At 36.4% G+C, this 22,812-nt stretch overlaps 3 protein-coding genes across 6 annotated transcripts; 2 read left to right on the top strand and 1 right to left on the bottom strand.

The window, feature by feature from the left end:
* The first annotated feature begins 312 nt into the window (after positions 1–312).
* On the top strand, positions 313–3,286 carry LOC110732457 (ATP synthase subunit delta', mitochondrial-like). The gene is made up of 2 exons (XM_021912404.1): positions 313–708; positions 2,568–3,286. The coding sequence occupies exons 1-2, from the start codon at positions 451–453 to the stop codon at positions 2,910–2,912; spliced, it is 603 nt and encodes a 200-aa protein (XP_021768096.1). The 5' UTR covers positions 313–450; the 3' UTR covers positions 2,913–3,286.
* Positions 3,287–3,561: 275 nt separating this feature from the next.
* Positions 3,562–15,732, bottom strand: LOC110732456 (lon protease homolog 2, peroxisomal). The gene is made up of 17 exons (XM_021912403.1): positions 15,453–15,732; positions 14,058–14,170; positions 13,865–13,973; positions 13,542–13,711; positions 11,520–11,611; positions 11,119–11,298; positions 10,939–11,022; positions 10,202–10,329; positions 9,467–9,668; positions 9,187–9,393; positions 7,976–8,106; positions 7,029–7,242; positions 6,056–6,358; positions 5,277–5,471; positions 4,820–5,065; positions 4,126–4,227; positions 3,562–3,991 (listed from the first exon to the last, which is right to left on the bottom strand). The coding sequence occupies exons 1-17, from the start codon at positions 15,557–15,559 to the stop codon at positions 3,908–3,910; spliced, it is 2,667 nt and encodes an 888-aa protein (XP_021768095.1). The 5' UTR covers positions 15,560–15,732; the 3' UTR covers positions 3,562–3,907.
* A 1,820-nt stretch (positions 15,733–17,552) lies between these two features.
* LOC110732455 lies at positions 17,553–22,776 on the top strand. 4 transcript variants are annotated; one of them, XM_021912399.1, is made up of 6 exons: positions 17,553–18,231; positions 18,338–18,563; positions 21,082–21,143; positions 21,410–21,503; positions 21,804–21,906; positions 21,987–22,776. In XM_021912399.1, exons 1-6 carry the CDS (start codon positions 18,219–18,221, stop codon positions 22,671–22,673), a joined length of 1,185 nt encoding a protein of 394 aa, XP_021768091.1. In that variant the 5' UTR covers positions 17,553–18,218; the 3' UTR covers positions 22,674–22,776. The 4 variants fall into 4 exon arrangements, with proteins under 4 accessions (XP_021768091.1, XP_021768090.1, XP_021768094.1 ...); XM_021912398.1 differs by having other exon boundaries at positions 18,335–18,563; XM_021912402.1 differs by having other exon boundaries at positions 17,553–18,237.
* Positions 22,777–22,812: the final 36 nt, after the last annotated feature.

Below are 22,812 nucleotides of genomic sequence, written 5' to 3'. Positions count from 1 at the left end.
ACTAAGTACAATAATTTGTATAAAGTACAATAATGTATATTATTGTATTCAATTATTTTGGCTATATAAATGAAAGTTCACGTATTGTGAACTTAAGTTGAAAAACAAGAAAAGAGTTTTCCTACCATTCTACTACTTACTTCCTATCTTCATCCCTTCACTGATAAATATCTTACCATCAGTAAAATATTTTTAACACTCCAATATTTTTTTCAACCCCTATGTGACAATTTATAATTGGGCCTAGTGTAAGACATTAGCATAACAAGAAAAAAACCTAATTTTAATTGCCCACACACAAATTTGTTGAACACAAAAAGCCCACTTTTCTCATACACTACTCTTTCTCATCTCACCTCCTCCTGAAGAGAGAGAAAATTACATCACTCAGAAAACACAAATTTCAGAGATAGTCGCCATTTCCAAATTTCAACCTTTTTCAGAAGAATAATGTATCGTCAAGCCACCGCCCGCCTCCTCCGATCCGCCAAATCAAAGGCTTTTTCAACGTCGGCGGAAGTTCCGGCGGAAACACCAGCAGGTGTGACAACATTTCTGGAAAAATGGAAGAAAAATGTTCCAAACATGGATCCTCCCAGTACCCCTTCTTCTTACATGAAGCTTCGTCCTCCTACTCCTTCTACTATCCCTTCTAAGCTCACTATTAATCTCGCTCTTCCTTACTCCACCTCGCTTTCTACTAAAGAGGTTCGCTTTTTTTGGTTTTCTCTGTTTTTTGGATTTGATTGTGGTTTAATTTGATGGTGTTTTGATGAAATTGGGATTATTGGGATCTGGGTTTTTTTGGATTTGACGTTAATTTTTCTGGGATGATTTTGTTTTTGGTGGATTTGTGATTTTTTTTATGGTCAATGTAATTAGGGTTTGTGTTGATTTGTTTGCTAATTGTTGGTAGATGTTAGTTGCATTTGTATTTTTGATGAATTAATATGGAATGGATTGTGAACTTTATCAAAATTATCTTTGTGTGGAAGGAGATAGTTGACATTCAATTTGAGTGGATTCTTCTAATTAGGATATGGGTAACTGGCCTAATATTCTTAATGCTAATGGTATAATTTTCCTTAATTTTTGCGTACATTGAGAAGTTGACATGAATTTCCATAAGCTTTAGCTCACTTATTGCTGCAAGAACTTGTTGCCTGTGCCTATCAATTATTGGTCAGCTTTCCTGCCTTCTCTCTAATGGTTATTTATAGGGGATTCTGCTTGTTTGGAGGAAATAGGTCCGTTGCCGAGAGGGTTAGTGTGTGGTGATCTTATAGCAGTACTTGGTAGAGAAGATAGTGTGACAGACTCTTGAGGAGGGTCGCAAATGAGAGATAGTTGCCGGTGCTGAAAAAAATAATTAAACTGCTTTTTTCTTAGGGTGCAATGGGTGAGTTCGTGCTAATGTACACTATAGATGAACTGATTATATTTCAATCAGATAGAGTCCTAAATCGCCAAATGCTTATTAAAGTTAAGTAATGATGGGGAAATAGAGAAAGGGGTTTTTGTGGATTTTGGTTAATTTTGGTTGATTTTGGATTTTAGGGTAATACGAAATATATACTTTGGATTGTGCCCATTTCGTGATTCAACACCTATTTTACTACTCCCTATAAAAAGATCCATTAAAAATCGTTGTATCTTTATTGTTTTTTTTTACATGGATTCACAAGCTAGAGTTTGCATGTTGATGAATGCTGTCAAAAGGAACTCACCAGATATTGTAATCATGTCCGAAGATTCACTGTACTTGAACCTTTGGATTATTTATTCATGATGAACTAAATAAAAATGGCCCATTAAAGTGTCTGTACTTATAATTAATTATGCTGAAGTAATTGACGGTTGTTGCATATTGGATGAAGGCTCAATTGGAAACAACCTTAGTGTTATTACAGGAGTGTGGCTTCAGGCACCTTAACCCTACCCAGGGTGGAATCTTTTTTTTAAGAAATTGGAAGTAATGTTGATAGTGGTGGATTTTTCTTTTGAATGGACATCACATATCAATGATATCATAGAAGCACCCTTATGAAATTCTTTATACTGATTACTTACTGAGATACAGATGATGTGAATCATATAATTTTTGAATGGTTCCAACAGAATTCGAAAGTGCAAAAACATGGGTAGTTGGCTAACTCTCTTTGATCTTTCAAACCTTCATGTTAGAATTTATCAAATTTTGTGTTTGGTTTCATTAGCCTTATACATATATAGACAATTTCTAATTTCTGAAATCTGCTGGACATTTTCCCCTCCTTGGTAGTTTATGCCCTGACATTATCACTTAATTAATTTATGTTGAGGCTCCAATGTGACTGTGTGGGAGTGTGTTTTTGCACTTTTGACATTTATTTTCTCCTTTGGGGTTGAGGTGGGAAAATTGATCTGTCTTTTCCCTGTATTGGAGAACTTTCTTATGAAAAGTGTGAAAGTAGAAAGACAAGAAACACAAATCACACTGCTCAACGCTTCTATTTATTAACACCCTCCCCCCCCCCCCCCTATCCTCATCCTACACTTGAACTAGTTTGTATTTGGTCTGCTTTCAGGTTGATATGATCATAGTACCTGCAACCACTGGTCAAATGGGTGTGCTTCCTGGTCATGTTGCAACAATCGCTGAGTTGAAGCCCGGGGTCATGTCAGTTCATGAAGGGAATGATGTGTCAAAATACTTTATAAGCAGTGGGTTTGCATTCATCCATGCAAATTCATATGCTGATATTATTGCTGTTGAGGCTGTACCTGTTGATCAAATTGACCCTGCTGCTGTTCAGAAGGGCCTTGCAGAATTCACTCAAAAGCTCAATTCTGCATCCACTGATTTGGAAAAAGCTGAAGCCCAAGTTGGAGTTGATGTCCACAGTGCTCTTAATGCTGCCCTCACTGGCTGATATTTAAGCTGAATGTGATTTTTCTTCCATTTTGATTTACTCTTATAAAGGCATGTTGAATGTTTAGGATCATTATACTGTGCAGCTCTCTATGGATGTTGCTGTGTTGGCCTGGAAAGCTTAATAAATTTTATGTGAAACAAGAGCCCTCCTGCCTTTCTTGTTGCAAACTCACAGAAGCGTTGTTTTTTATGCTCCGACTATTTTTTTTGTTTGTATGGCCAATCTTAAGGTCAATAGAAAAGTTGCATCATTTGACATGTATCCTAAATTGTTGGAGTTATTAGCTTTGAATGCTAAAGTATCTTTCTATTGTAACAAATAACATCACCAAGCTGTCCTGTCAAACGCCAAGAATGTTTTTGTTCAATTCATTTTATTGTTCCAAGAATTGTTTTTTTTTTTTTTTTTTTTTTTTTTTTTTCCGTTTTTTGTAAAACATATAATTTCCTTATCCTTCTTCATCAACTTTAAAGGATACTTTGAAAATTTTGATTTCATGATGTTTAGTTTCAAAGCAAATTAGTCCGAGAAGAAATTTAAGGAAATTATTATTGTTGCAGTTTTATATTCTGTTGGAGGCTTCTTTAAAGGTTCTCAGACATGTCCACTTAAATGATTTTCAGTAGCAAACTTGTGCGAAAAAGCATAAATCAAAGACATACTTCGTATAAACTTCATTAATCAAAAGCTGCCAAGTATAGCTTATACTAAAATTTACAAGGTAAAGCTTTAGAGCTGTAATTATGAGACGGTACAGGGCTTCTGTACAATTTACAAGACTAATAATTATAGCTTTCAAAGGTAAATAGAGCAAAAGGAATGATCTAACTCATCATCTCTACTACATGTAGCACTCACTGGTCTTTGTCACGAAGTTCTCGTCTTCATAGACAAAAACCACAGATGAATACACTTAAGCCTTGCAACCCCTCTGCTAGACTGGAATGCCTGACCGGTCACAGTTTGCAAGATAAATAAATCTTTTGGTTCTGTCATAACCTTGAGCGTTGTCTCCATGGGCATCCACCTTCAAAAGCCTGTTCTAATACGTCTTCCATTCGCTTGGCATAAATTATCTGTTGGTTGAGAGAAGTGAAACCATTAGAGAACAAAATCAATGGGCTCCTTTACATCAGACACCCACATTTTACTTCAAGTTATTCTAATTGTGTAAGGCAATAGATTTAGAACTTCAAAAAAAAGACATTACTTCAAGATTAGAAAGAACTGCTGAAGGCACTTCAACCAAATCTTTTGAATTCCTCTGAGGCAATATGATTCTCTTTATACCATATCGATGTGCCGCCAATACCTGTTACATAGCAGACAAAGAAAACTAACAATTAAGATAACCCAACTCCTACACCAAAGACCTTATGCCAAACAATATGCTAAAATTTTTAATGAGTGTCACTTCAATATAGTCATGTAACAGATTCACTTGACAGACAGATAGAAGTTCGGTTTTTGAGCAGAAATTAAGTCATAGACTTAAATTCCACTAATACAATCTAATTATCTACATTAGAACATATGCACTGGTGGATTAGCAGTACTCTGGTTATTCTACTGTTCATGATTAGAGTTTCACAAATTTAGACTAATGCAGCTCCCATAAACAAAGTGAAGAGCTGATACAAATAAAGGGAACACATATCAAGTTTAAAATTGAAGAATCCAACACATGTGATACAAAAGCAAGGGCACATACGTGGATTGGTCTCTCAGATTCTCACATAATGACAGTTGGCAGTTTAGGCACTCAGTAACCAAGACCCGTGATGAAGACATGTAATGATCAAACAAGTCCCAATGATTCAAATATAAGGACCAATATAAAAACTGCTGAAAGGAAGTGGTATGAAAATTGGGGGGGTGAGGGGTGGGGAACATTGCAAGCCAACCTTATCCTTAATACCACCAACAGGCAACACAAGGCCCCTCAAAGTCATCTCCCCAGTCATAGCCGTATCTGCTCTCATTCTCTTTTGACTTAACAGGGAGACGAGTGCTGTCACCAATGTTACGCCAGCTGACGGACCATCCTTGGGAACAGCCCCAGCAGGAAAGTGTATATGAATGTCCCTTCCCTCCATTAAGCTGATTTCACCAGTAGCAACTAAGCTCAGCTCCATGGCCCTCGCTCTCACCTATTTACATTTAGATTGTAAAAATTATGTCAAGTGCCATTATTGATTCAAAGATCTTGAACTCGTAGAGAAAAAAACATTCTTACCCTCTATATAAATTTACAAAACCTGGAAGTCAACAAAATTGAAATATAGTACTCTCAACATTCTATAATCTATAGTACTACACATATCTAACAGTAGCAGCTAGCTATACAATGAGAAAATTTACCCAAGTAAGAGCTATTTGTGCAGACTCCTTAATAACATCGCCAAGCTGTCCTGTCAAACGCAGTTCACCTTTTCCCGCCATTGTAGTAGCCTCAACAAACTGAACCTCACCACCAAAAGCTGTCCACACCAGACCAACAGAGACCCCAGGATTTGAAACCCGTTCTGCAGTTTCTCTATCATCATACTTTGGTGGCTGCAATCACAAGGAACCCTTTCTGAGAACCTTCGAAAGATTAGTGTGATTCGAAGTAAATCATGTGTTACTACCAAAGCAAGATGCTTTTAGTATCTAAAACTAATTCTTGATGTAAAACACAACACTCTTGAAGATAGAAATGGCGTTCATGCTTTATAAATTCAGCCAAAACCAAAACCAAAACTGATTAAAAAAAAAAAACCTAAAAACACCACAATCTCTTTCCCACTAGGATGACATGCTGCCGTGACAAAATCAACCAAGAAATTATGGTGACATTCACTAGGAAGCTGAAGACCAGTTCCACCTCATCTGAAAACTCCAGATTTCCTTAACCCAATCTTTTAATTCTCTTAATCTAGTCCTGGCAAGAGAAATCAATTTTAAAAAATACTGGCATTTTCCTCTAAAAATCTAATACGAAGTAGTTGTTTAAAAAAATCACAGAAATACATTGCTGTGAACACATGATGAAACCAATTGACTAAGCAGAAGCTAAGAGACTGTACATCAGAAGAAGCTCATCAACATTGTCAAATCAAAGGTAGCAATGAAAGACAAAAGGCACCCTAGATACTTACTCCCAGAACATTTTCAAGCATAGTTTCATCCACAATCAGAGGCGATATAACCTGCAATGCATTTGAAATTTCTCGATTGTTAACGCCCATTGGAATAACCTCCATTTCAACTTCAGCACCTTCAGCAAGTCTGCTTTCCTCTACTGGCGAAGAAAACTGATGGAAATCTTTACTAACAGCTGAAAAATTATCTTGCTCAGCAACTTTTACAGCTGCTGCACGAGCTAAGGCAGACAAATTCCTTTCCAAACTTCGTACACCAGCTTCTCTAGTATATCTTTGGATGATGAGTTTCACCATACCCTGCCAGAATTTAGACCCCTCATATCATAAAAGCTCATGTATGTAAAATTCATAATATGATCGACTTAAGTCCCAGGTAAACATGACCATAACACAGAAGCAGAAAAGAAATTATTTTATTTTCAAAAACCCAGAACTGAACTGAAACTTATTTTTTAGGGGACACTTGGATTAGGGGTAATATATAAAGAAAGATGAGTAGATTAGGTTGTGATAGATTAGGTGGTGATATAAGTAATTATGTAGTTAATCGAATGAGAAGGGAGGAGAAATATTGATTAACCATTACCCTTGTGTGGTGATGGGTAACTATTGCCTTCAAAATGATGGTAATAATTTCCTCGTTCCTCTCTCCTCATACAATCACTAACTCATTTCTTCTACAACCACCTTCATCCACCTCCATTTTCTTTATTTTTCATTCCATTGCCCTCTTGAATTATCTTTTATCCAAGCATGCCTATATGGTGGAACCGAGCCTAGGTCACCCCAAATCCCATATGTTCATAGGCAGTTGGTAGTTAAGATATAATGTCTCCAAAATACACTTTAAACTTAATTGTCAGCTACTGATTCATTTTAGCAGTTAAACGATTAGTTTAAATTCTTTCATGCATGCATGCGCCTATATATAGAATGAAGTATCAGAACAGTAAGGTTAACTAACTACCTCCGGAATCTGAAGGAACTCAGAACTCAATCCATGTTGGTCCATGACTCTGGGTATAAGATACTGCATAGCAATTTTGGCCTTCTCTTCAGGTGTATACCCAGGCAGCTCAATGACTTCCATCCTATCCAAAAGTGGAGGAGGGATAGGCTGCAACTTATTCGCAGTTGCCACAAAAATAACTTCGGATAGATCATATGGAACATTCAAATAGCTGTATAACTTTGGTTAGGGATGACATCAAATTCAAATCTATAGTCATGAGATTAGAGTGACTTGCTAATGTATACAAAAAATCTAACTTCAAATGCTGCTTCATACTAGCATAGCATTTGTAATCCAAGAGGATGCGGTAGCCTGTGGTCAAAAGCTTCCCAACCCTAATCAAAGCCTGTCCCTCCACTTTGTCACTTTTGATTGAAAAATTTACTGGGATAAGACTTGGAGATATATTTTGAAAGAAAGAATAAAGTCTTGCTCCTGTTCAATAGAATGAAAAGGAGAAGAGCAAGGGTGGATATAGCTTATATAGGAGATAGGAATAAAAAGAAAAAAAGTCAATCTGTCACTTTACCCCCTCCATCATTGACCTATCCACTCTTCATCAACCCCCTAGGCCCCTAACAAAACTTATAATAAAATTTAATTGGATCAAATATTCCCAAATAAAAAATTACTATAATTAAACAATGACATTTGGAGACACTGAGAAACCAAAGCCCCCTACCCCCAAACAATAAAGTTACACAAAGAAAAAAAAAAACTAAAAAGGAGCATTAAACCCCTCTTGTTTCCCTTCTTTCAAAGAGGTTGCGAGGAATGAACAATGGGCAATACGATGAGATAAACCATATAAATGTACCATATTAGAAGATCGGGAACGACCACAAGAAGTTACTGTTTAAAGAGACAAAACTTCTGGGGATATTATAAGTCATAAAGGATACTGGTCATTGAAACTCTTGTTCTGTTCAGGATCAAGGACTTCTAGCAATGCTGAAGCAGGATCTCCACGGACATCAGAGCCAGTTTTGTCAATCTCATCCAACAGCATAACAGGATTGGAGACACCCACTCTCTGGATACCCACAAAAGAACGTGATAACGACATTAGATAGCAAGCAAAAACAATAAACAATTGAAATCAGCATGCAGATGTGACTTTCAACGATGGAAAATGTGATTCCAAGAGAAGCAACCACTATTTCCAAATGAAAGTAACATCAAGGGAACAGAAAGCATTTGATTTTGTATTACTCATACAAATTGTTCAACGATACAATTATACAAGTAGTTATATTCTAGACAAGATAAGAAAATATGCATAAGAAACGCAGCAAAGGAACACCCTCTCTATATAGCAAAGAAGTATTTCCTCCAATTCTCAACTGATTATGTGCATAATTACTAACTTACCCTCAACTTTAGGTGGGGAACAAACTCCACCATTTGTGCTTAAAGCCCTTAAAGGTTAGCACGTGGGCTTTTTTGTCAATTACTCCACTCTCCCTACTTATCCGCAAGAAAGCGGGTGTGGCAGGCATTGCAAATAAACTAAGGGAAAATCACCTACGTTGGTTCAGGCATGTAAGACGAAGACCACAGGGTGCACCGGTACGAAGAGTGGAAGAGTGGGATCATGGAGTGGTTAAACAAGGTAGAGAGAGACCGAAAATGACTTGGTTGGAAGGAGTTAGGAAGGATATGAAGCATATGGATTTGCATGAGGTATTTAATCGTAAGGGATGGAGGAGGAAGATTTTTGTGAATGACTACACGGAATAATCATTTTTGGTTCATGTAGTCGACCCCACTTATGGGATTAAGGCTTTGATTGATTGACTCCACTCTTCCCCATTTATTAGTTTGTGACTTTGGGTGCCATTTACAAAGGATGCAAAAATTGAGAAACGGAGGAAGTATTTTATAATTAATCTATTAGAGGTATACTTTACTCGATTATTGTCTAACAGCGTCAGATATGGTTCCAGTTAGTATAGAAAGCCATCATATATCAATATAAATACACAAAATAGGATGAATACACCTGAAACACTTGTAAGGGGATAATAAAACAGCTATTGCCAATGAAAATAATATAGCCATGAGTATTCTACAAAGTCAAAATAAACAAATAAAATAGATAAGACGTATCTACCTTGATTCCATCAATAAGACGACCTGGCATACTCCCAATGTATGTCCTCCTATGCCCTCTAATATCAGCTTCATCCTTTACACCTCCAAGAGATATTCGTATGAATTTTCTGCCTAGAGCAGCAGCAATAGAAGCGGCCAAGGATGTTTTCCCAACACCAGGTGGGCCAACAAAGCACAAAACAGGACCTTTTGCATCTGGTTTAAGCTGCAATGCATACAAATCCTATTATTATACTGCTATTACCACCAATGAGAGAAAGAAAAGGAAGATAATCTACCTTACGAACAGCCAAATATTCGATGATACGTTGCTTGATCTTGGCCAATCCATAATGGTCACTATCCAAACGCTCTTTTGCAGCTCTAAGATCTAGTTTCTGCTCTTCAGTAGCCTTCTGCCAAGGGAGATCAGCAAGAAGCTCCAAGTAGACACGAGAACTGTTATATCCAGGCTGCTGAGGCTGCATCTTTTTAAGTCTCCTGAATTAAGAAATTAAATTTAACTATAAGGAAGCTGCAACATAGTAATAAGAATACAAATCATGCATAAAAAAAACTTGATTTAAGAAATACAAGGTGATCAAATTTAATAAATTTCTTAGAACAGCTACAGAGCTACTCCCTCCGTTTACTTAAGTTCTACTTACTTTCTGTTTTCATCCGCTTTACTAAGTTCTAGTTGCTGTTACTTATGTCAACCTTTTATTCATATTTTATCATCACCCATCCCCCTTTTTGTGACCCAATTATATTTAATAATTCTCTCTCTCTTCCTAAAAGCAAAAGTACCACATGAGTGATCTCCCTTTTTGAGTTATCCTTGGTTTCTGTTGCTAAGTAATTGAGTAGAACTAAGGTAAACGGAGATATTACAAAATTTCAATAGGGATAATTGACTACTGCTGATGAAAAGAGAACAAGATTTAGGGACTTGCATTTAAAAATTAAGCAAAAAAAGGGTAAATAAAAAAATTCAGAGAGTTACACACAACTCAATGCACATCAGATCATACCTCAACTCCCTCTGTGCATGTTTCCAAATATTTGCTGGCATTCCCGCACTTTGCATTTTCCGTTCAAGAACGGCAACATCATCCTCATCATCATCATTGTCTCCAAGCTCTTCTTTTATAGCTCTCATCTAAGTACAATTTACGCAAGAACATAGAAAGCAACATACATAAATTTCAGCACATAAAAAGTGGCAGAAAAATTATAGTCAGGCGCCCAGATGTAATTTCAGATACCATATTAATGATAATCAGACAGAAATACTTGAGTTTAGCAACAGTGAGCTCATAATCTAGGGTCAAAGAAAAACAAAAGGCTACAGGTGCGCAGTTTATTATGGATCCTGCCTCACGTAAGCTTTAGAAAGGGAGAGGTGCACAAATACCTTACTATTAAATTTAGAAGGTGGAACACAAAGGATAGAAATCTATCTTTTACAAATACAGGGAAGATAAACGTAAACATGTCTGTGGTCAATTGAGTCCCAATACGCTTTTTCCCTTTTAATTGAAGCAAAAAGGTGTAATGCTCCTGTCAAAACCCTTATCCAACAACAAAAGGGGAGCAAAATGCCAAGATAAATTTAGTTTGCTCTTGCTACAGAAAATATTTCATTTCAACTTTTGGGATCCAATGAGCAGGGGATTTTACCCTTTATGAAATGGATAATAAAAATGTGTTGCATTCACCTGAGATCTGATTCTCACAACTAAATCTTCAGTAGAGGAATGGAATATACCTGTTGCCTCAGAAGGAATTCTCTCTGTGATTTTGACAATTGTCCCTCAACTTTTTGCGTGATCTTCTCAGCTACACGAATTGACTAGTAAGACAATGCCATTCAAAGAATAAGGTAATAAGCACATGAAATATTAAAAGACATATATGACTTGATTATACAGACCACCATAGGACATACCTGCAAATGCCTGTCAACCAATTCAGTGGCTTTTGATAGCCTAACTTTTAGATCAATGGAATCCAACATACATAGCTGCTCCTCGAAGCTTATTTCAAAGCTTGCAACAAATATATCTGCCAGTTTGTGTACAGGGACAGTCTCCAAAAGAACTTTTGTCCTCCCACCAGTCTTTTGTTTCTGTCATCATGAAAGTGTAAGTTTAGATTTAAAAAAAAAAAAAAAAGAAAAATAAAGATAATAAGACAGCAAAGCTCTCCATGATCTCATTCATCCCATATAATATGAAAATCGAAGAGCCAAGGACCAATCTATCTAAACTTTCAGATAATATTATGATGCTTTATATTCTAAATTTGAACGACCAAAATATACCATAGCCAATTAACCATATACTTCACCTGCTCAAGAACTGAGATGAGCTCCATGGCAGTCACTTTGAACTGTCGAGCTAATGAGACAAAATCAGGGTCCTGCTCTGCTTGGTCCATATCTGAACCAGATTGAAAACATATAATTCAACATCCATCATAGACAAGATATGAAAAGATCGAAAGCTATACCTCTACATATAAAATTGAATTAGACTCATACAAACGCATATGTTATGTAGGGAAGAAAAAAAAAAGCAAGTGTAATATCATGTTACGAAGTCAGTAACAGCTAATATGGAGACATCACAACTACTCTTTTGGTTTTTTTGTTCTTCGATTTGTTTCTTGGTGTCTTACATCAATACAAGTTATTTATCCTAATACACTACCAAAACAATATGCAATTCTAAATACTGGATAAGTATAGAACTTATGAGTTCTAAGAAGCAATGCAAAAGTTGACAAAGACGAGACACACATAATTAAGTTAATAAAATATTATAAGAAAAATAGTAATCTCGTAATATAAGTCAAGAAAGAAGTACTACTCCATATGAGAACGCTCCCGTACAAAACAATATCCTCTTAAATCTACCCTACACATATTTTGATATAAATATTTCAAGCACAGATACAACTGCTTTTCTTCACAATTTTTTGATCCAGATTATCCTCTGAGAAAGAAGTAGCAAAGAAAAACTAAACAATAAAAAAATAATCTCAACCACAATTGCAGTACCTAAAAAATTTTGCCTTAAAGAAACCTTACCAAACACTTTGTAACAGAGAACTAGAGAAGTGTATCTAGCAGTTGGGATGAAGGAAGGGAAATAAACACAGGCTGATCATAATATATGAATTAGATTAGGTAAAATCTGTTCAAAGCCCCCCAATATATAAAATAAAAGAAACTGCCATTAACCAACCCACAAGCAACAACAAACAGATCATAGTGATGATGCAAAACCTTAATCACCTAACCTATGTTAATGATACGGCTAAAATTGCGGAGTGTCTGTGTGACACGACAAGGACACGGGATCCGTGTCCGACCCTTCACTATGCACTCGGACACTTCCATTAAGAGTGGAGAGGAAAAACGAGGAGAAGCATGAAAGAAAAACACATCTTGTTCAAAGTCCACCATTGATATAAAGAAGATGGAGAGAAGAAGACTGCCATTTATTGGGAGAGCTTACCGAGGAAAGAATTAAAATTTAATAAAAAATAAAAAATAAAAAAAAGGGGTGGACATAATGAAAAATTTAAAGCTTTTGTAATATATTATGTATTGACGTGTCCCCATACCCGTGTCCGAATAACGGAAAGAGTCCCCGTGTCTAAAATTTTGGACACTTGGACATGTGTCCGTGTCCGACCCGTTCCAGAGTCCATGTAACATAGCACTTAACTGCAACCCTATAATTTAATCGAAAGCCCAACAATGTGATTTCTTCAGTTCCAAATGAGATAATTGAAATTTTGGACACTTGGACATGTGTCAGTGTCCGACCCGTTCCAGAGTCCATGTAACATAGCACTTAACTGCAACCCTATAATCTAATCGAAAGCCCAACAATGTGATTTCTTCAGTTCCAAATGAGATAATTGAAATCCCCCTCTTTCACTTGATCATTAAATGAAGTCCTACCTGTTGGCCTACAGAATACAATAGTGTATACTCTGTCTTCAACGCACACAGATATTAGTTAAACTGCAGTTTGACAGCCATCATCTTTGCTAGGCATGCTGCTATACAAAACAAATTGTATAATTCCTTGTCGATTAACATAAAGAACTTTTGATGTTCATCCCTCCCATTTAAGTTAGCACAAGTTAGGCCACATACTGCAGACTATTTCTCTAGAGAAAAAAAAGCTTTAAAGGTCATATATCAGCGTGAGGAACAAAGGGAGCTCAAAGGTTGGATATCAACCTTAAATTTCCCAAAGATCGCTCCAAAGGTCACTTACAATAAGACTAAAAAAGTTTCCAAGACATGACAAATACGTAAACTTGCTTTAGGCGATATACATGCAGATGATTTACCTGCTTTTGTGATGTCAAGTGGAGAAATTCTTGCAGTATAATAATTCCCTCTGCTATTAAGTTCCAGCACACTGAAGCGGCACAAGCCTTCCAATACTACAGTGTAAGTAACCCTCCCACTTGGTTTCTCCACCCCTCTTGAAAGGTGTAAGGCTCGAGCAGCCACTCCCCTAGTGATATCACATATTTGCTAATGTTAAATACTCACATAATTGATAATGTTAAATATTTTAACACATTTGCCACCAGGGTCCGAATACCAAGCAAGCAGAATCATTCAAACATGGTGCTATATAGGGATAAAAGCATGATGTGAGGGATACCTGCTGTGCCAATGAACAGCCTCTTGTTGACTTTTCCCATCTGCCTTTCGAGAATCTGACAAACCAGAGTGACTTTTTACATTGCGTTCCCCAGAGTCTGTCCCTCCACCTTAATAAAAAAGATCATATAACATACATAATTACACAATGGAGAAACTACCAAAGAATTTAGAACATATTTCACAATAAGTACCTGGATACAACACAGGTCCTACTGATGCAGATTCCGCTGCATCACGGACAGGAACAATGCCAATTAGCCCTTTCTCTTCCCTTTGCCATAACTCTTGCTCCACCAATTTTACACTGTAACAATAAGCATCACATCAGTATGTCCCTCCACTTGGCTACTAACAATTTAAAATAAAAATAAAAAATAAAAAATTAAGCTGACATAGTACGCTCACACAGCATGGCACATGCTCCATATTGGTAAAATCTATTATAAAATCTATTTGGCTAAGCTTCGAGGTTTATCTTATTAACACTTTGTTTGGATAGAAAGAAATGGAAGGAAAAGAAGAGAAGAGAAAGGAAGGGGGACAAATTCTCTTGTTTGGGTAAAGGATTGGGGGAAGGAAGGGGAAGGAGAGGGAGGGATCCATTTCCCCTCTCTCTTTAATAAGCATAATCCCTCCAAAATTGGAGATATTTGGAGGGAAAATGGAGCTCACCTCCCCCTCCCCCTCCCTTTCTTTTCCCTTCCCTTCCTCCTTTTTCCTTCCCCTTCCTTTCCTTCCTTCTTTGGTATCCAAACAAAGCGTAAAGGAGAAAATTTAAGTTCCAATGCCCAGAAAGTCTTTTCTAAATCAACCACTTCCAATAACATTGGGGATTAAGAAAAAAGTTTGGATTAATCTACTATGTTGGTCTACTTGTGAATAATGTCATCACAAGCTCCAATCTAATTCTGACTTATATGCCAAAACCTTAACAATACCATCTAAATTTTCTGTCCTTTCATATGCTCCCTGCATTTATTTTCCCCGAAACATCTCTTCATATCCGCGCTCCCAATTAACCTTTGATCATACTTATCTCTTCATCCCTCCATATCGTTTTCATATTTCGCAAGGATTAAGGTTAACAACATACTGCAAACCTGTATACCATATTAGATTTTCTATAATTTCATAATTTGATAATGAAATTCTCATTACATATACCTATCATTCCTATAAACCCGAATTCCATTCTCAAAACAAAAAAAAGTCCTTTCAAAAGCCACCAAAATCCAACTATTGTATCTTTCACTATAAAACTCATGATCATCGTAATCCAAACAACAAGACCTCCAAATTCAAGCATTCTCCTCCAACCAAATGATCGATTGATCGCCGACACAAAACATATTCATACATCATCAATAACTACACTAAAAATTCTAGTATTCTACTCGCCATAATTCTTGAGCAGCTAAAATTCCAGCTCATTCCAACAGTCAACAACTAAACACAGTGAAAATTCAAGAATCCCCAATTTCCAAAAAAAAAAATTACAAAAACCTACAAATTACTTCATAATTAAGAACACAATCAAACAAAATCAAATTAATAATCTCAAATTTCACAAAAATTAATAAAAATACCTGCTAGGAGAAGTGCAGCGAATACGAATAATAGCACCAGGTAACAAAACTTTGTTTCTGAAAGCGAGGATTCCTAAACGAGTTGGCAACTCAACTGGTTCCGCCATTAAAGGTTTTGATGGTCAAAATAATGGAGGAGGAGAGAGAAAGTGAGGAGAGAGAAAGAGAGAGAGATCAGAGGAAGAGGTGTGATGTGTATTCGTCTCCAGTTTTAGGGGAGAGAAGAAGAAGATGATGAAGAAGAACAACAACCGAACTCGTGTATTTTGTCTTTTTTATCGGTCTATCCTTTTCATGATTTTTTTTTATTATAATTATTTTTATTAATATTAATTGGCACTCAATTTTGCATTGTCTGTTGAAAATTTTGCTCAATAATTTGGGCCATTTGGCAGTATTAAGTCGGTTCATTAATTTATTGAATGAATATTGATGGTGAATTTTTTATTGTTTCGAATTTATTGAATTATTATGATTATTGAGTTTTTACTTCTTGAATGTTATTATTATGGGTTTGCTATCTTTGCACCTATCATGTTTTTTTTTCTTTGGATGAATATCTTTATCCAATATCAAATCATATCCTGAATGTTATCCAACAAAATCATACGAGTAATGGAGTAATAGTAATGTTGTCGATGATATATATATATATGTATGGGAATTGTGTACCAAAATTAAATACATTTTTTAAAATGATATGTTTACTGTTTTAAAATAAATATCCGTTTTAATTGGTATACTTTTAATTACGGAGTATCGATGAGTATAAGCGGTTAATTAGATTGATATTCAGAAGATATACGGTGAGATGTTTTCAAATAAGTATGTGCATGATTGTGTTTACTCTTATGTACGAAACATAAAACATAGCATGGTTAAAGTGGTGTATGTGAAAAGAGTTATAGTCAAATTGACACGTTTATTTTGAAAGTTGGGGATGAAAGGTGTATAACGAGTTTGATAATTTATGACAACGTTCACTTTCTCGTGATAAGGGTGTCCTCATCGTTTTCCTAATAATATTATTATATGAAATAGTAATTGGTACTTGTTTAACAAACTTTTCTTTTATACACGGTATTTAAGTTGCATCATTTGGACTTTTATATTATTCACACAAGTATATTTTAATCATCATTTGTGATTTATAGGCTAAAAAAAATACTTACATAAAATGATAATGTCAATCCACTGCCTTATTGGCTTACCAATCCAGGCCACAACATGATTTATTTCCTAATAGGCTAATAGCACTTTAGTTATGAAACAAAAAGATTCACAGTTGTACTTGAATTCAAAACAACTATTATACTTAGTTCAATTGCTCACGAAGGGTCTAAGAGTTGGAGATTTCAATATACTATACGAACGCTTCATGAAATACACGTGTCATCGAAAAAAATTGGGTGCACACAGTGAGTTCCTAATATTTGACAATAAAATTATAATAATTAATTTTTAATGTCATGTATTAAAATATTATTGTCATATAAGTCAGAATTAGATTGGTATTAAAATGCAGTAGTATGTAGAGTACAAAATATAAAGAATTTCCTCACGTAAACTGATAGACACATGCTAGTGATATTACGAAAGTACGAACCAACAAAAAATGTGCAATTTTGACCATTGTGCATAAAAATTGTGAATCGCTAAATCGCTAAACCACGCTCGGTATTTACCAAATAACGCCCGTATTTTAACATGACTTTATAAACATGCCCCCCATATAACATGTACCCTATTTCACTTTCCCTTCCTTTAACCACTCTCTAACTTGTTACCCCACCACCCACCAAACAGCTATCACCTTCGCACAACCACCACTCCACGTCATAATTTATTTATTTATTTTTTAAAATTGCTTTACTCTTCACCAATTAGCACAAGCGGTGAATGGACGAGTTTAAAGAAGCAACGATGCTACCGGAGAGGTTGTCGGAGCATACGGAGTCAGTGAGTGCTCTGAAATTTTGTTGTTTTTTTCCTCGTAATCACCAAAGGAACGCGTGAAATTTTAGAATCACCTTTGGAACATTCTAAAATTTCAGGTGTTTAGGGGGGAAATGTTTGAAATTTTAGAATGTTCTCGGGGGAAACACCTAAAATTTTAGAATGTTCTAAGAAAGATTCTAAAATTTCAGGTGTTCCTTCCATGGGACATTAAAAAGAAGCAGACGTTTGCCTGGAACGACTGAAGTAAAATAAAAAAAAGTAAAACAAGTACCTGATCGCCAGTCGCAACCCCCTTACCTTTCCGATTTGCCGACATCGTTCCTTGTAGCCGGTTGCAACCCTTGGTGGTGACAGAATTGTGGTGGCTTTGCTTGGTCGTGACGGAGTTGTGGTGGTTTGCTTGGTGGTGGTGGTTTGATTGGTGGTGGTTGTGGATGAAATTGCTAAGGTGAAAAGAGAGAAAGATTGAAGAGTTATTTAAGAAAAGGTTAATAAGGAATGTTCATATAAAGATATGGCGTTACCCGGTAAATACCGGGCGTGATTTAGTACCCAACACGAGGGTATTATCGTCCTTTTCAAATATGTATAGTACGTTAATACCTCAATACTAGTACCAGTGAATGGAAATATTACTAACTCAGAAAAAAAGGAAAAAAAAAAGAGAAGACGAAAGAGGAAGAAGAGGCGCTGAGAATTTGAACTTGTGTAAAAAAAAAATCAGAGGGAGAAGCAAATTTCAATCAATTTCCCTCCAAACTTTCAACACTCAACGACTATCAATCATCCCCAATTTCTTCAGATTTCATGCCTTCAATTCGTTAGGGTTTCTAATTCTCTCTCTTCCTCTCAATTTTCTGCAATTTTTCCCTTAATTTTTTCGATTTTTTTAAAAATTATTCCATCTACTTTGGAAATCTCAGCAGCAACAATGGCGGCAGCAACTTCATCGCCAGTTCTCAGCAATAATGGGTCTGAAACGAGTGGTAATAACGGCATCTCTACTCCGCCGCCGCCGTCAGCGACACCGCCAGCCGCCGTGAAAAGTCCCGGACTTCCGACGATTACGTTGCAAAGACCCGACCCGCCCAAGAATCTTCGGGGTCTCAACAAACCTAAGTGTATTAAGTGTGGTAATGTCGCTAGGTCTAGGTGAGTTTCTCTCTCTTTAAGATGTTTACTTTGGAATTGCTGAATTTGTTTGTTTGTTTGTTTTTTTTAAGAGTTTTATTTGTAGCATTGCTCTTGTTTTTGATGAAATTAAACCAATTTATCGTTTGATGTTGAATTATTGAAATAAGAAGCAATTTTAAGCAAAATTTTACACATTAAAAATTAGTTAGATTTATTTAAATTTGCACAAAGTATTGTAAAGTGATAATGTTGTATAATGTATACGGAGTAGATGGTGTAAAATGAATTATAACTTTACAATTATACAAGTGTCTTTTGATGTTATATTCGTATTAAATATCGCGATGATATTGTGAATTGTATGTTGGATACATTAGATCATTTAGATGTATTACATCATTTACATGACGTGTAGTTGTCGTTTGTTGGATAATTGGTTGTATTTTTTATTATACAACTTCAATTTGCAAGTGGTTTGGTTGTTATTTGGATAGATGGTTCTTGGAAATGTTTTCGATTTGTCCGATTGGGGTGATTTTTTCTCAATGTGAAAACGGGGCAACTAAAAGAGGGGGGGGGGGGGGTGGGGGGGTGGTGAAGGTAAGTGTTCTTGCTACTTAGCTTTGGGCTAAATTAACAAGCATGTCATAGCTTCCCAACAGGCCTTGCATAGTTGCATGCATGGGGTAGAGGTTTGATGCATATTGGAGAAGATCTTGCCTGGTGTTAGCTACCTAAATCTTGGCACAAAATTATTTCCTTCAAAGATCTATGTTCTAGTGCGCTGAAATCTTGAGCCTTGTAACTTTTTCCTAGGTATCCCCGGGTCTATGTCATCTTTTCTGCCAGCCCTTATTAAGACCTCTCATATCCTCAGTGATGCATCGAGATGCCACCTTCTAACATAAACATTTATATCTTGTTTCTTTCATCTTGCCATCAATAAACTGGTACTCTAACCTCAATCCTTATTTACACCATTCATTATCGATGTGATTGCACATCCAACTCTGCATCCTCATCTGTGATAATCTGCTTCTAGGCTTAGGTTTGATTGATTGGTAAGGCCAATGGCGATTGCAAGTTTCTGTAGGCGATTAGATTTCCTACTTTCTCCATTTCAGATTTTTTTTTTTTTTTTTTTTTTTTTTACTAGGGATTGAGTGTGCAATCTTAAGAGGATAACCCAATTGAATATATTAATGACTAATTACCAGTTACTCAAGATTACTGTGATATCAGTGATGGGGGTAACTCCAAATGCTCCTGTAGGAGGCGAAGAACGTAACTTGTGCTGGAGCATAAGAAATCTTCGTAAGAGCTAATTACTTTCTTTCTATTTGTTAGGGGGGGGGGGGTTGAAAATTGGATATCAACATCCTAAGGGGACATTTGTTTCACTTTCCGGCCCTATGAGGATAGGAATAGCCTATGGGTTTAAACCTAAAGTATACCTGAATGATTGAAAACCATTACTTAAAGCCAAACGTTTGGTTGGAATAACCCGACATTCCAACTCTCACTGCATTATTTTTCTCTGCCTCCTCTCCACCCTCGATTTCCTCTCCAAATCCCTCCCTTCCACTTCTCTTCTCTTCCTCGTCCTCGTCCTCTCTTCACCTTCAACTTTCTCTCTCCATCTATTGCCTCATTCCTACCGCCTCATGTCTCCACCATGTCCTGAATTCAAAATACCAAATCTGGAATGTAATTGGTGCAAAGTTCTTGCAATGTAATTAGCTCCCCTCTACCACATTTCTACATGAATTCTCACTTTCCTTCCTGCTCCCTGATCTTGTGAAATTGGAAGTTTAGCGGTAAAATCTAAAAATGACTGTCTAAGGGGTAGATTGAATATATTAGCGGCAGTTCTAGCAGTGGCAACGGTAAGGGTGGCGATGGTCAGGGAAGGGATACATGGAGCAAGTGATGATGATTTTGGTAATGGCTGAGGTCGTTTCATAAGTGTGGATGGTGTAAGGGGCAGTGCTGGTAAATATGATGATGATGGTGGATGAGGAGAGAAGGAGAGCTACATTGAGGGTTTGGAGGATGAATCCTTCAGATTTGATTTTAGTTGAAATCTGAACCATATATGAGACACGGGTTTGGATGAGGCTCCAAATTCTTCTCTGATATCTAAATCAGTGAACCAAACGCCCCATCCAAAATCTACTGATTTATTTGGGTAAGAAATACTTTTTCCAGTGTGTATCACGGGCTAAGGAAACTCAATAAATGAATTATACAGGTATTGTTCTTTCACTCTTAGGGTTCCCGGCATATTTTGAAAATTTGAAGTTGCATGACCTTCACATAGTTTTTCATAGTTTAATACTTATTATACTTGTGCAAGTGCATCTTGTTTTATGCTAGAAGACACCTTGTGTTTACAGGGTTTTCTGAATTTCTGATATATATATTGTTAGTAAAATTCGGTCCTTACCAGTTTTTGATTGTTATCTATGTGCTTGGATGGCTTTGTGAATTCGTGTCTTCTGTAGAATTAATTTATTGTTATTATTATTTAATACAGGTGTCCTTACCAGTCTTGTAAAAGTTGCTGTTCTAAAGCCCAGAATCCTTGTCATATACATGGTAATTTTCTAATTTCTTCTCTTTAGTTACAATTCTTATTTCAACGTGAAGGTGTTCCTGGAAAAGAAAGTTGTGAAACTGGAATATGATTACTGTTTGCTCAAATGATTTATTTCAATGGGCTCCATGATCAGAGCTCAGTTTGTTGCTTTTCAGATTCGTAACGAATGAGTTTGAAGAACAAGTAGCTTGATTATAGATTCCTCTTAAACCTTTATGCTCAGAAAATTGTGGATTTTATCATTAATTCTGGGCTCTTTCTGCAGTTTTGAAGCCAAATTCAACTCTAGCGGATAGGGGAGGAGCTTCTCCAAACTCCACTATACCTGAGCAGCAGCCTAATGAAGCAGCAGCTCCCGGGTATTGCCTTTTTTTTTTGCTTATAGGATGTTTTTGCAAAATGGATCAAAATTTCTGGTGTAGCTTGAGATGGAACTGTTGACATATGATCTGGGACCTAGTTGTAGCTTATGAAATATGATGCAATTGCATGCACCAGCACCATCCCAAATACTTTTCTTGATCTTTGAATTTCCTACAATTATTTCCCAATTTTTTCAATGATCTCATCAACTTTGTTTTTTTGAAAGGAATCTAAATTTGGAGGGGACTGTCTTCTATTCTTTTGCATTTATCTTATCTGCATTTGGTTGGTTTCAGGCCTCAGTCGAAAGCAACTTCACTTCGACAGCTTTCTAGCACTTTCTCACAATTCAACAATGTGCATATTCCAGTCCGGTCAAGGAAACCACCAACTAGAAAGGTGCAGGTCTTATATTAATCCATGTTAATGTGATTGTATTATACATGTGTGTATTCTGAGCTTTGATGTGCAAACTTCAGGAGGCGTTGATTACAAATGAATGGAGATTTGCCAAGTTAAAAGAATATAAGGAGGGAAACATTGAAGCAGAAAATGTAGCTTTTAATAGATACATGCAGAATATCAGTTTACTAAAAGAGGTATTCAATGTTAATTCTGAGAGGCCAGATGAGAATGGCTCCATGGTGTCAAATCCTCCCACGACTTCTGGTGAGAGAATGGAGATTATTTCAGAGACCAAGGTAATGCTTAGATCCAATCCTGTAAGAATTGATGCGTTCAGGAAGAGGATTCGGCAGACAATAGATCAGGGATTAGAAAAGCTACAGAAGTGTAATTCAATTGATGTTCCTAGCAACTTAGACAATGAAGATGATCCAGCCCCAAAAGTAGCTAAAAATTGGTGGTCTGAAAAGACCTCGCCCTTGACTGAATTGAACTATAAGTTGGATAAAGCTCGAAATGAGGAGGATTTGAAGCACTGTATCAAGATGAAGTCCAAAATTACAGGTCAACAAAAATTAAGCTCGGGAAAGAAAACCAAGAATTTTGAGGTATTGGAGGAGCAGACCATCCAGAACAATTTGCCTTCAGCACAAGAATCTGATGTTTCTTTAAAACTGGTGAGAACTACTGAAATTGATCAGGATGCTTTGAATCGCATGGATTCTCGTTTTTCATCCCTAGAGGAAATAGAAGATTTATAATTTTTGAACTCTCCTTATCTCATTAGAGGGTTGTGGATTATCTAACAGTTGATGTAATCTTGTTATGATCTTCAAGAGTATAAATTGTTATAATTCAGCTTTACTGATAAAGCTGCTAAGGAGTTGGGATATCTGCGAC

Source organism: Chenopodium quinoa, unplaced genomic scaffold (genome assembly GCF_001683475.1).
Source record: "Chenopodium quinoa cultivar QQ74 unplaced genomic scaffold, ASM168347v1, whole genome shotgun sequence".
Taxonomy (NCBI): domain Eukaryota; kingdom Viridiplantae; phylum Streptophyta; class Magnoliopsida; order Caryophyllales; family Amaranthaceae; genus Chenopodium; species Chenopodium quinoa.
This window is presented reverse-complemented; position numbering and strand designations above follow the sequence as displayed.

What these genes read in the sequence shown, in the direction of transcription:
- LOC110732457 (XM_021912404.1), top strand. Translation starts at nt 451, where the DNA reads ATGTATCGTCAAGCCACCGCCCGCCTCCTCCGATCCGCCAAATCAAAG. An exon ending in CCTCGCTTTCTACTAAAGAG is followed by an intron (nt 709 to 2,567) that starts GTTCGCTTTTTT and finishes GTCTGCTTTCAG; the next exon opens with GTTGATATGATCATAGTACC.
- LOC110732456 (XM_021912403.1), bottom strand. Translation starts at nt 15,559, where the DNA reads ATGGCGGAACCAGTTGAGTTGCCAACTCGTTTAGGAATCCTCGCTTTC. An exon ending in CGCTGCACTTCTCCTAGCAG is followed by an intron (nt 14,171 to 15,452) that starts GTATTTTTATTA and finishes TTATTGTTACAG; the next exon opens with TGTAAAATTGGTGGAGCAAG. An exon ending in TCATCTCAGTTCTTGAGCAG is followed by an intron (nt 11,299 to 11,519) that starts GTGAAGTATATG and finishes TCATGATGACAG; the next exon opens with AAACAAAAGACTGGTGGGAG.
- LOC110732455 (XM_021912398.1), top strand. An exon ending in GAATCCTTGTCATATACATG is followed by an intron (nt 21,144 to 21,409) that starts GTAATTTTCTAA and finishes CTCTTTCTGCAG; the next exon opens with TTTTGAAGCCAAATTCAACT. An exon ending in GGAAACCACCAACTAGAAAG is followed by an intron (nt 21,907 to 21,986) that starts GTGCAGGTCTTA and finishes TGCAAACTTCAG; the next exon opens with GAGGCGTTGATTACAAATGA.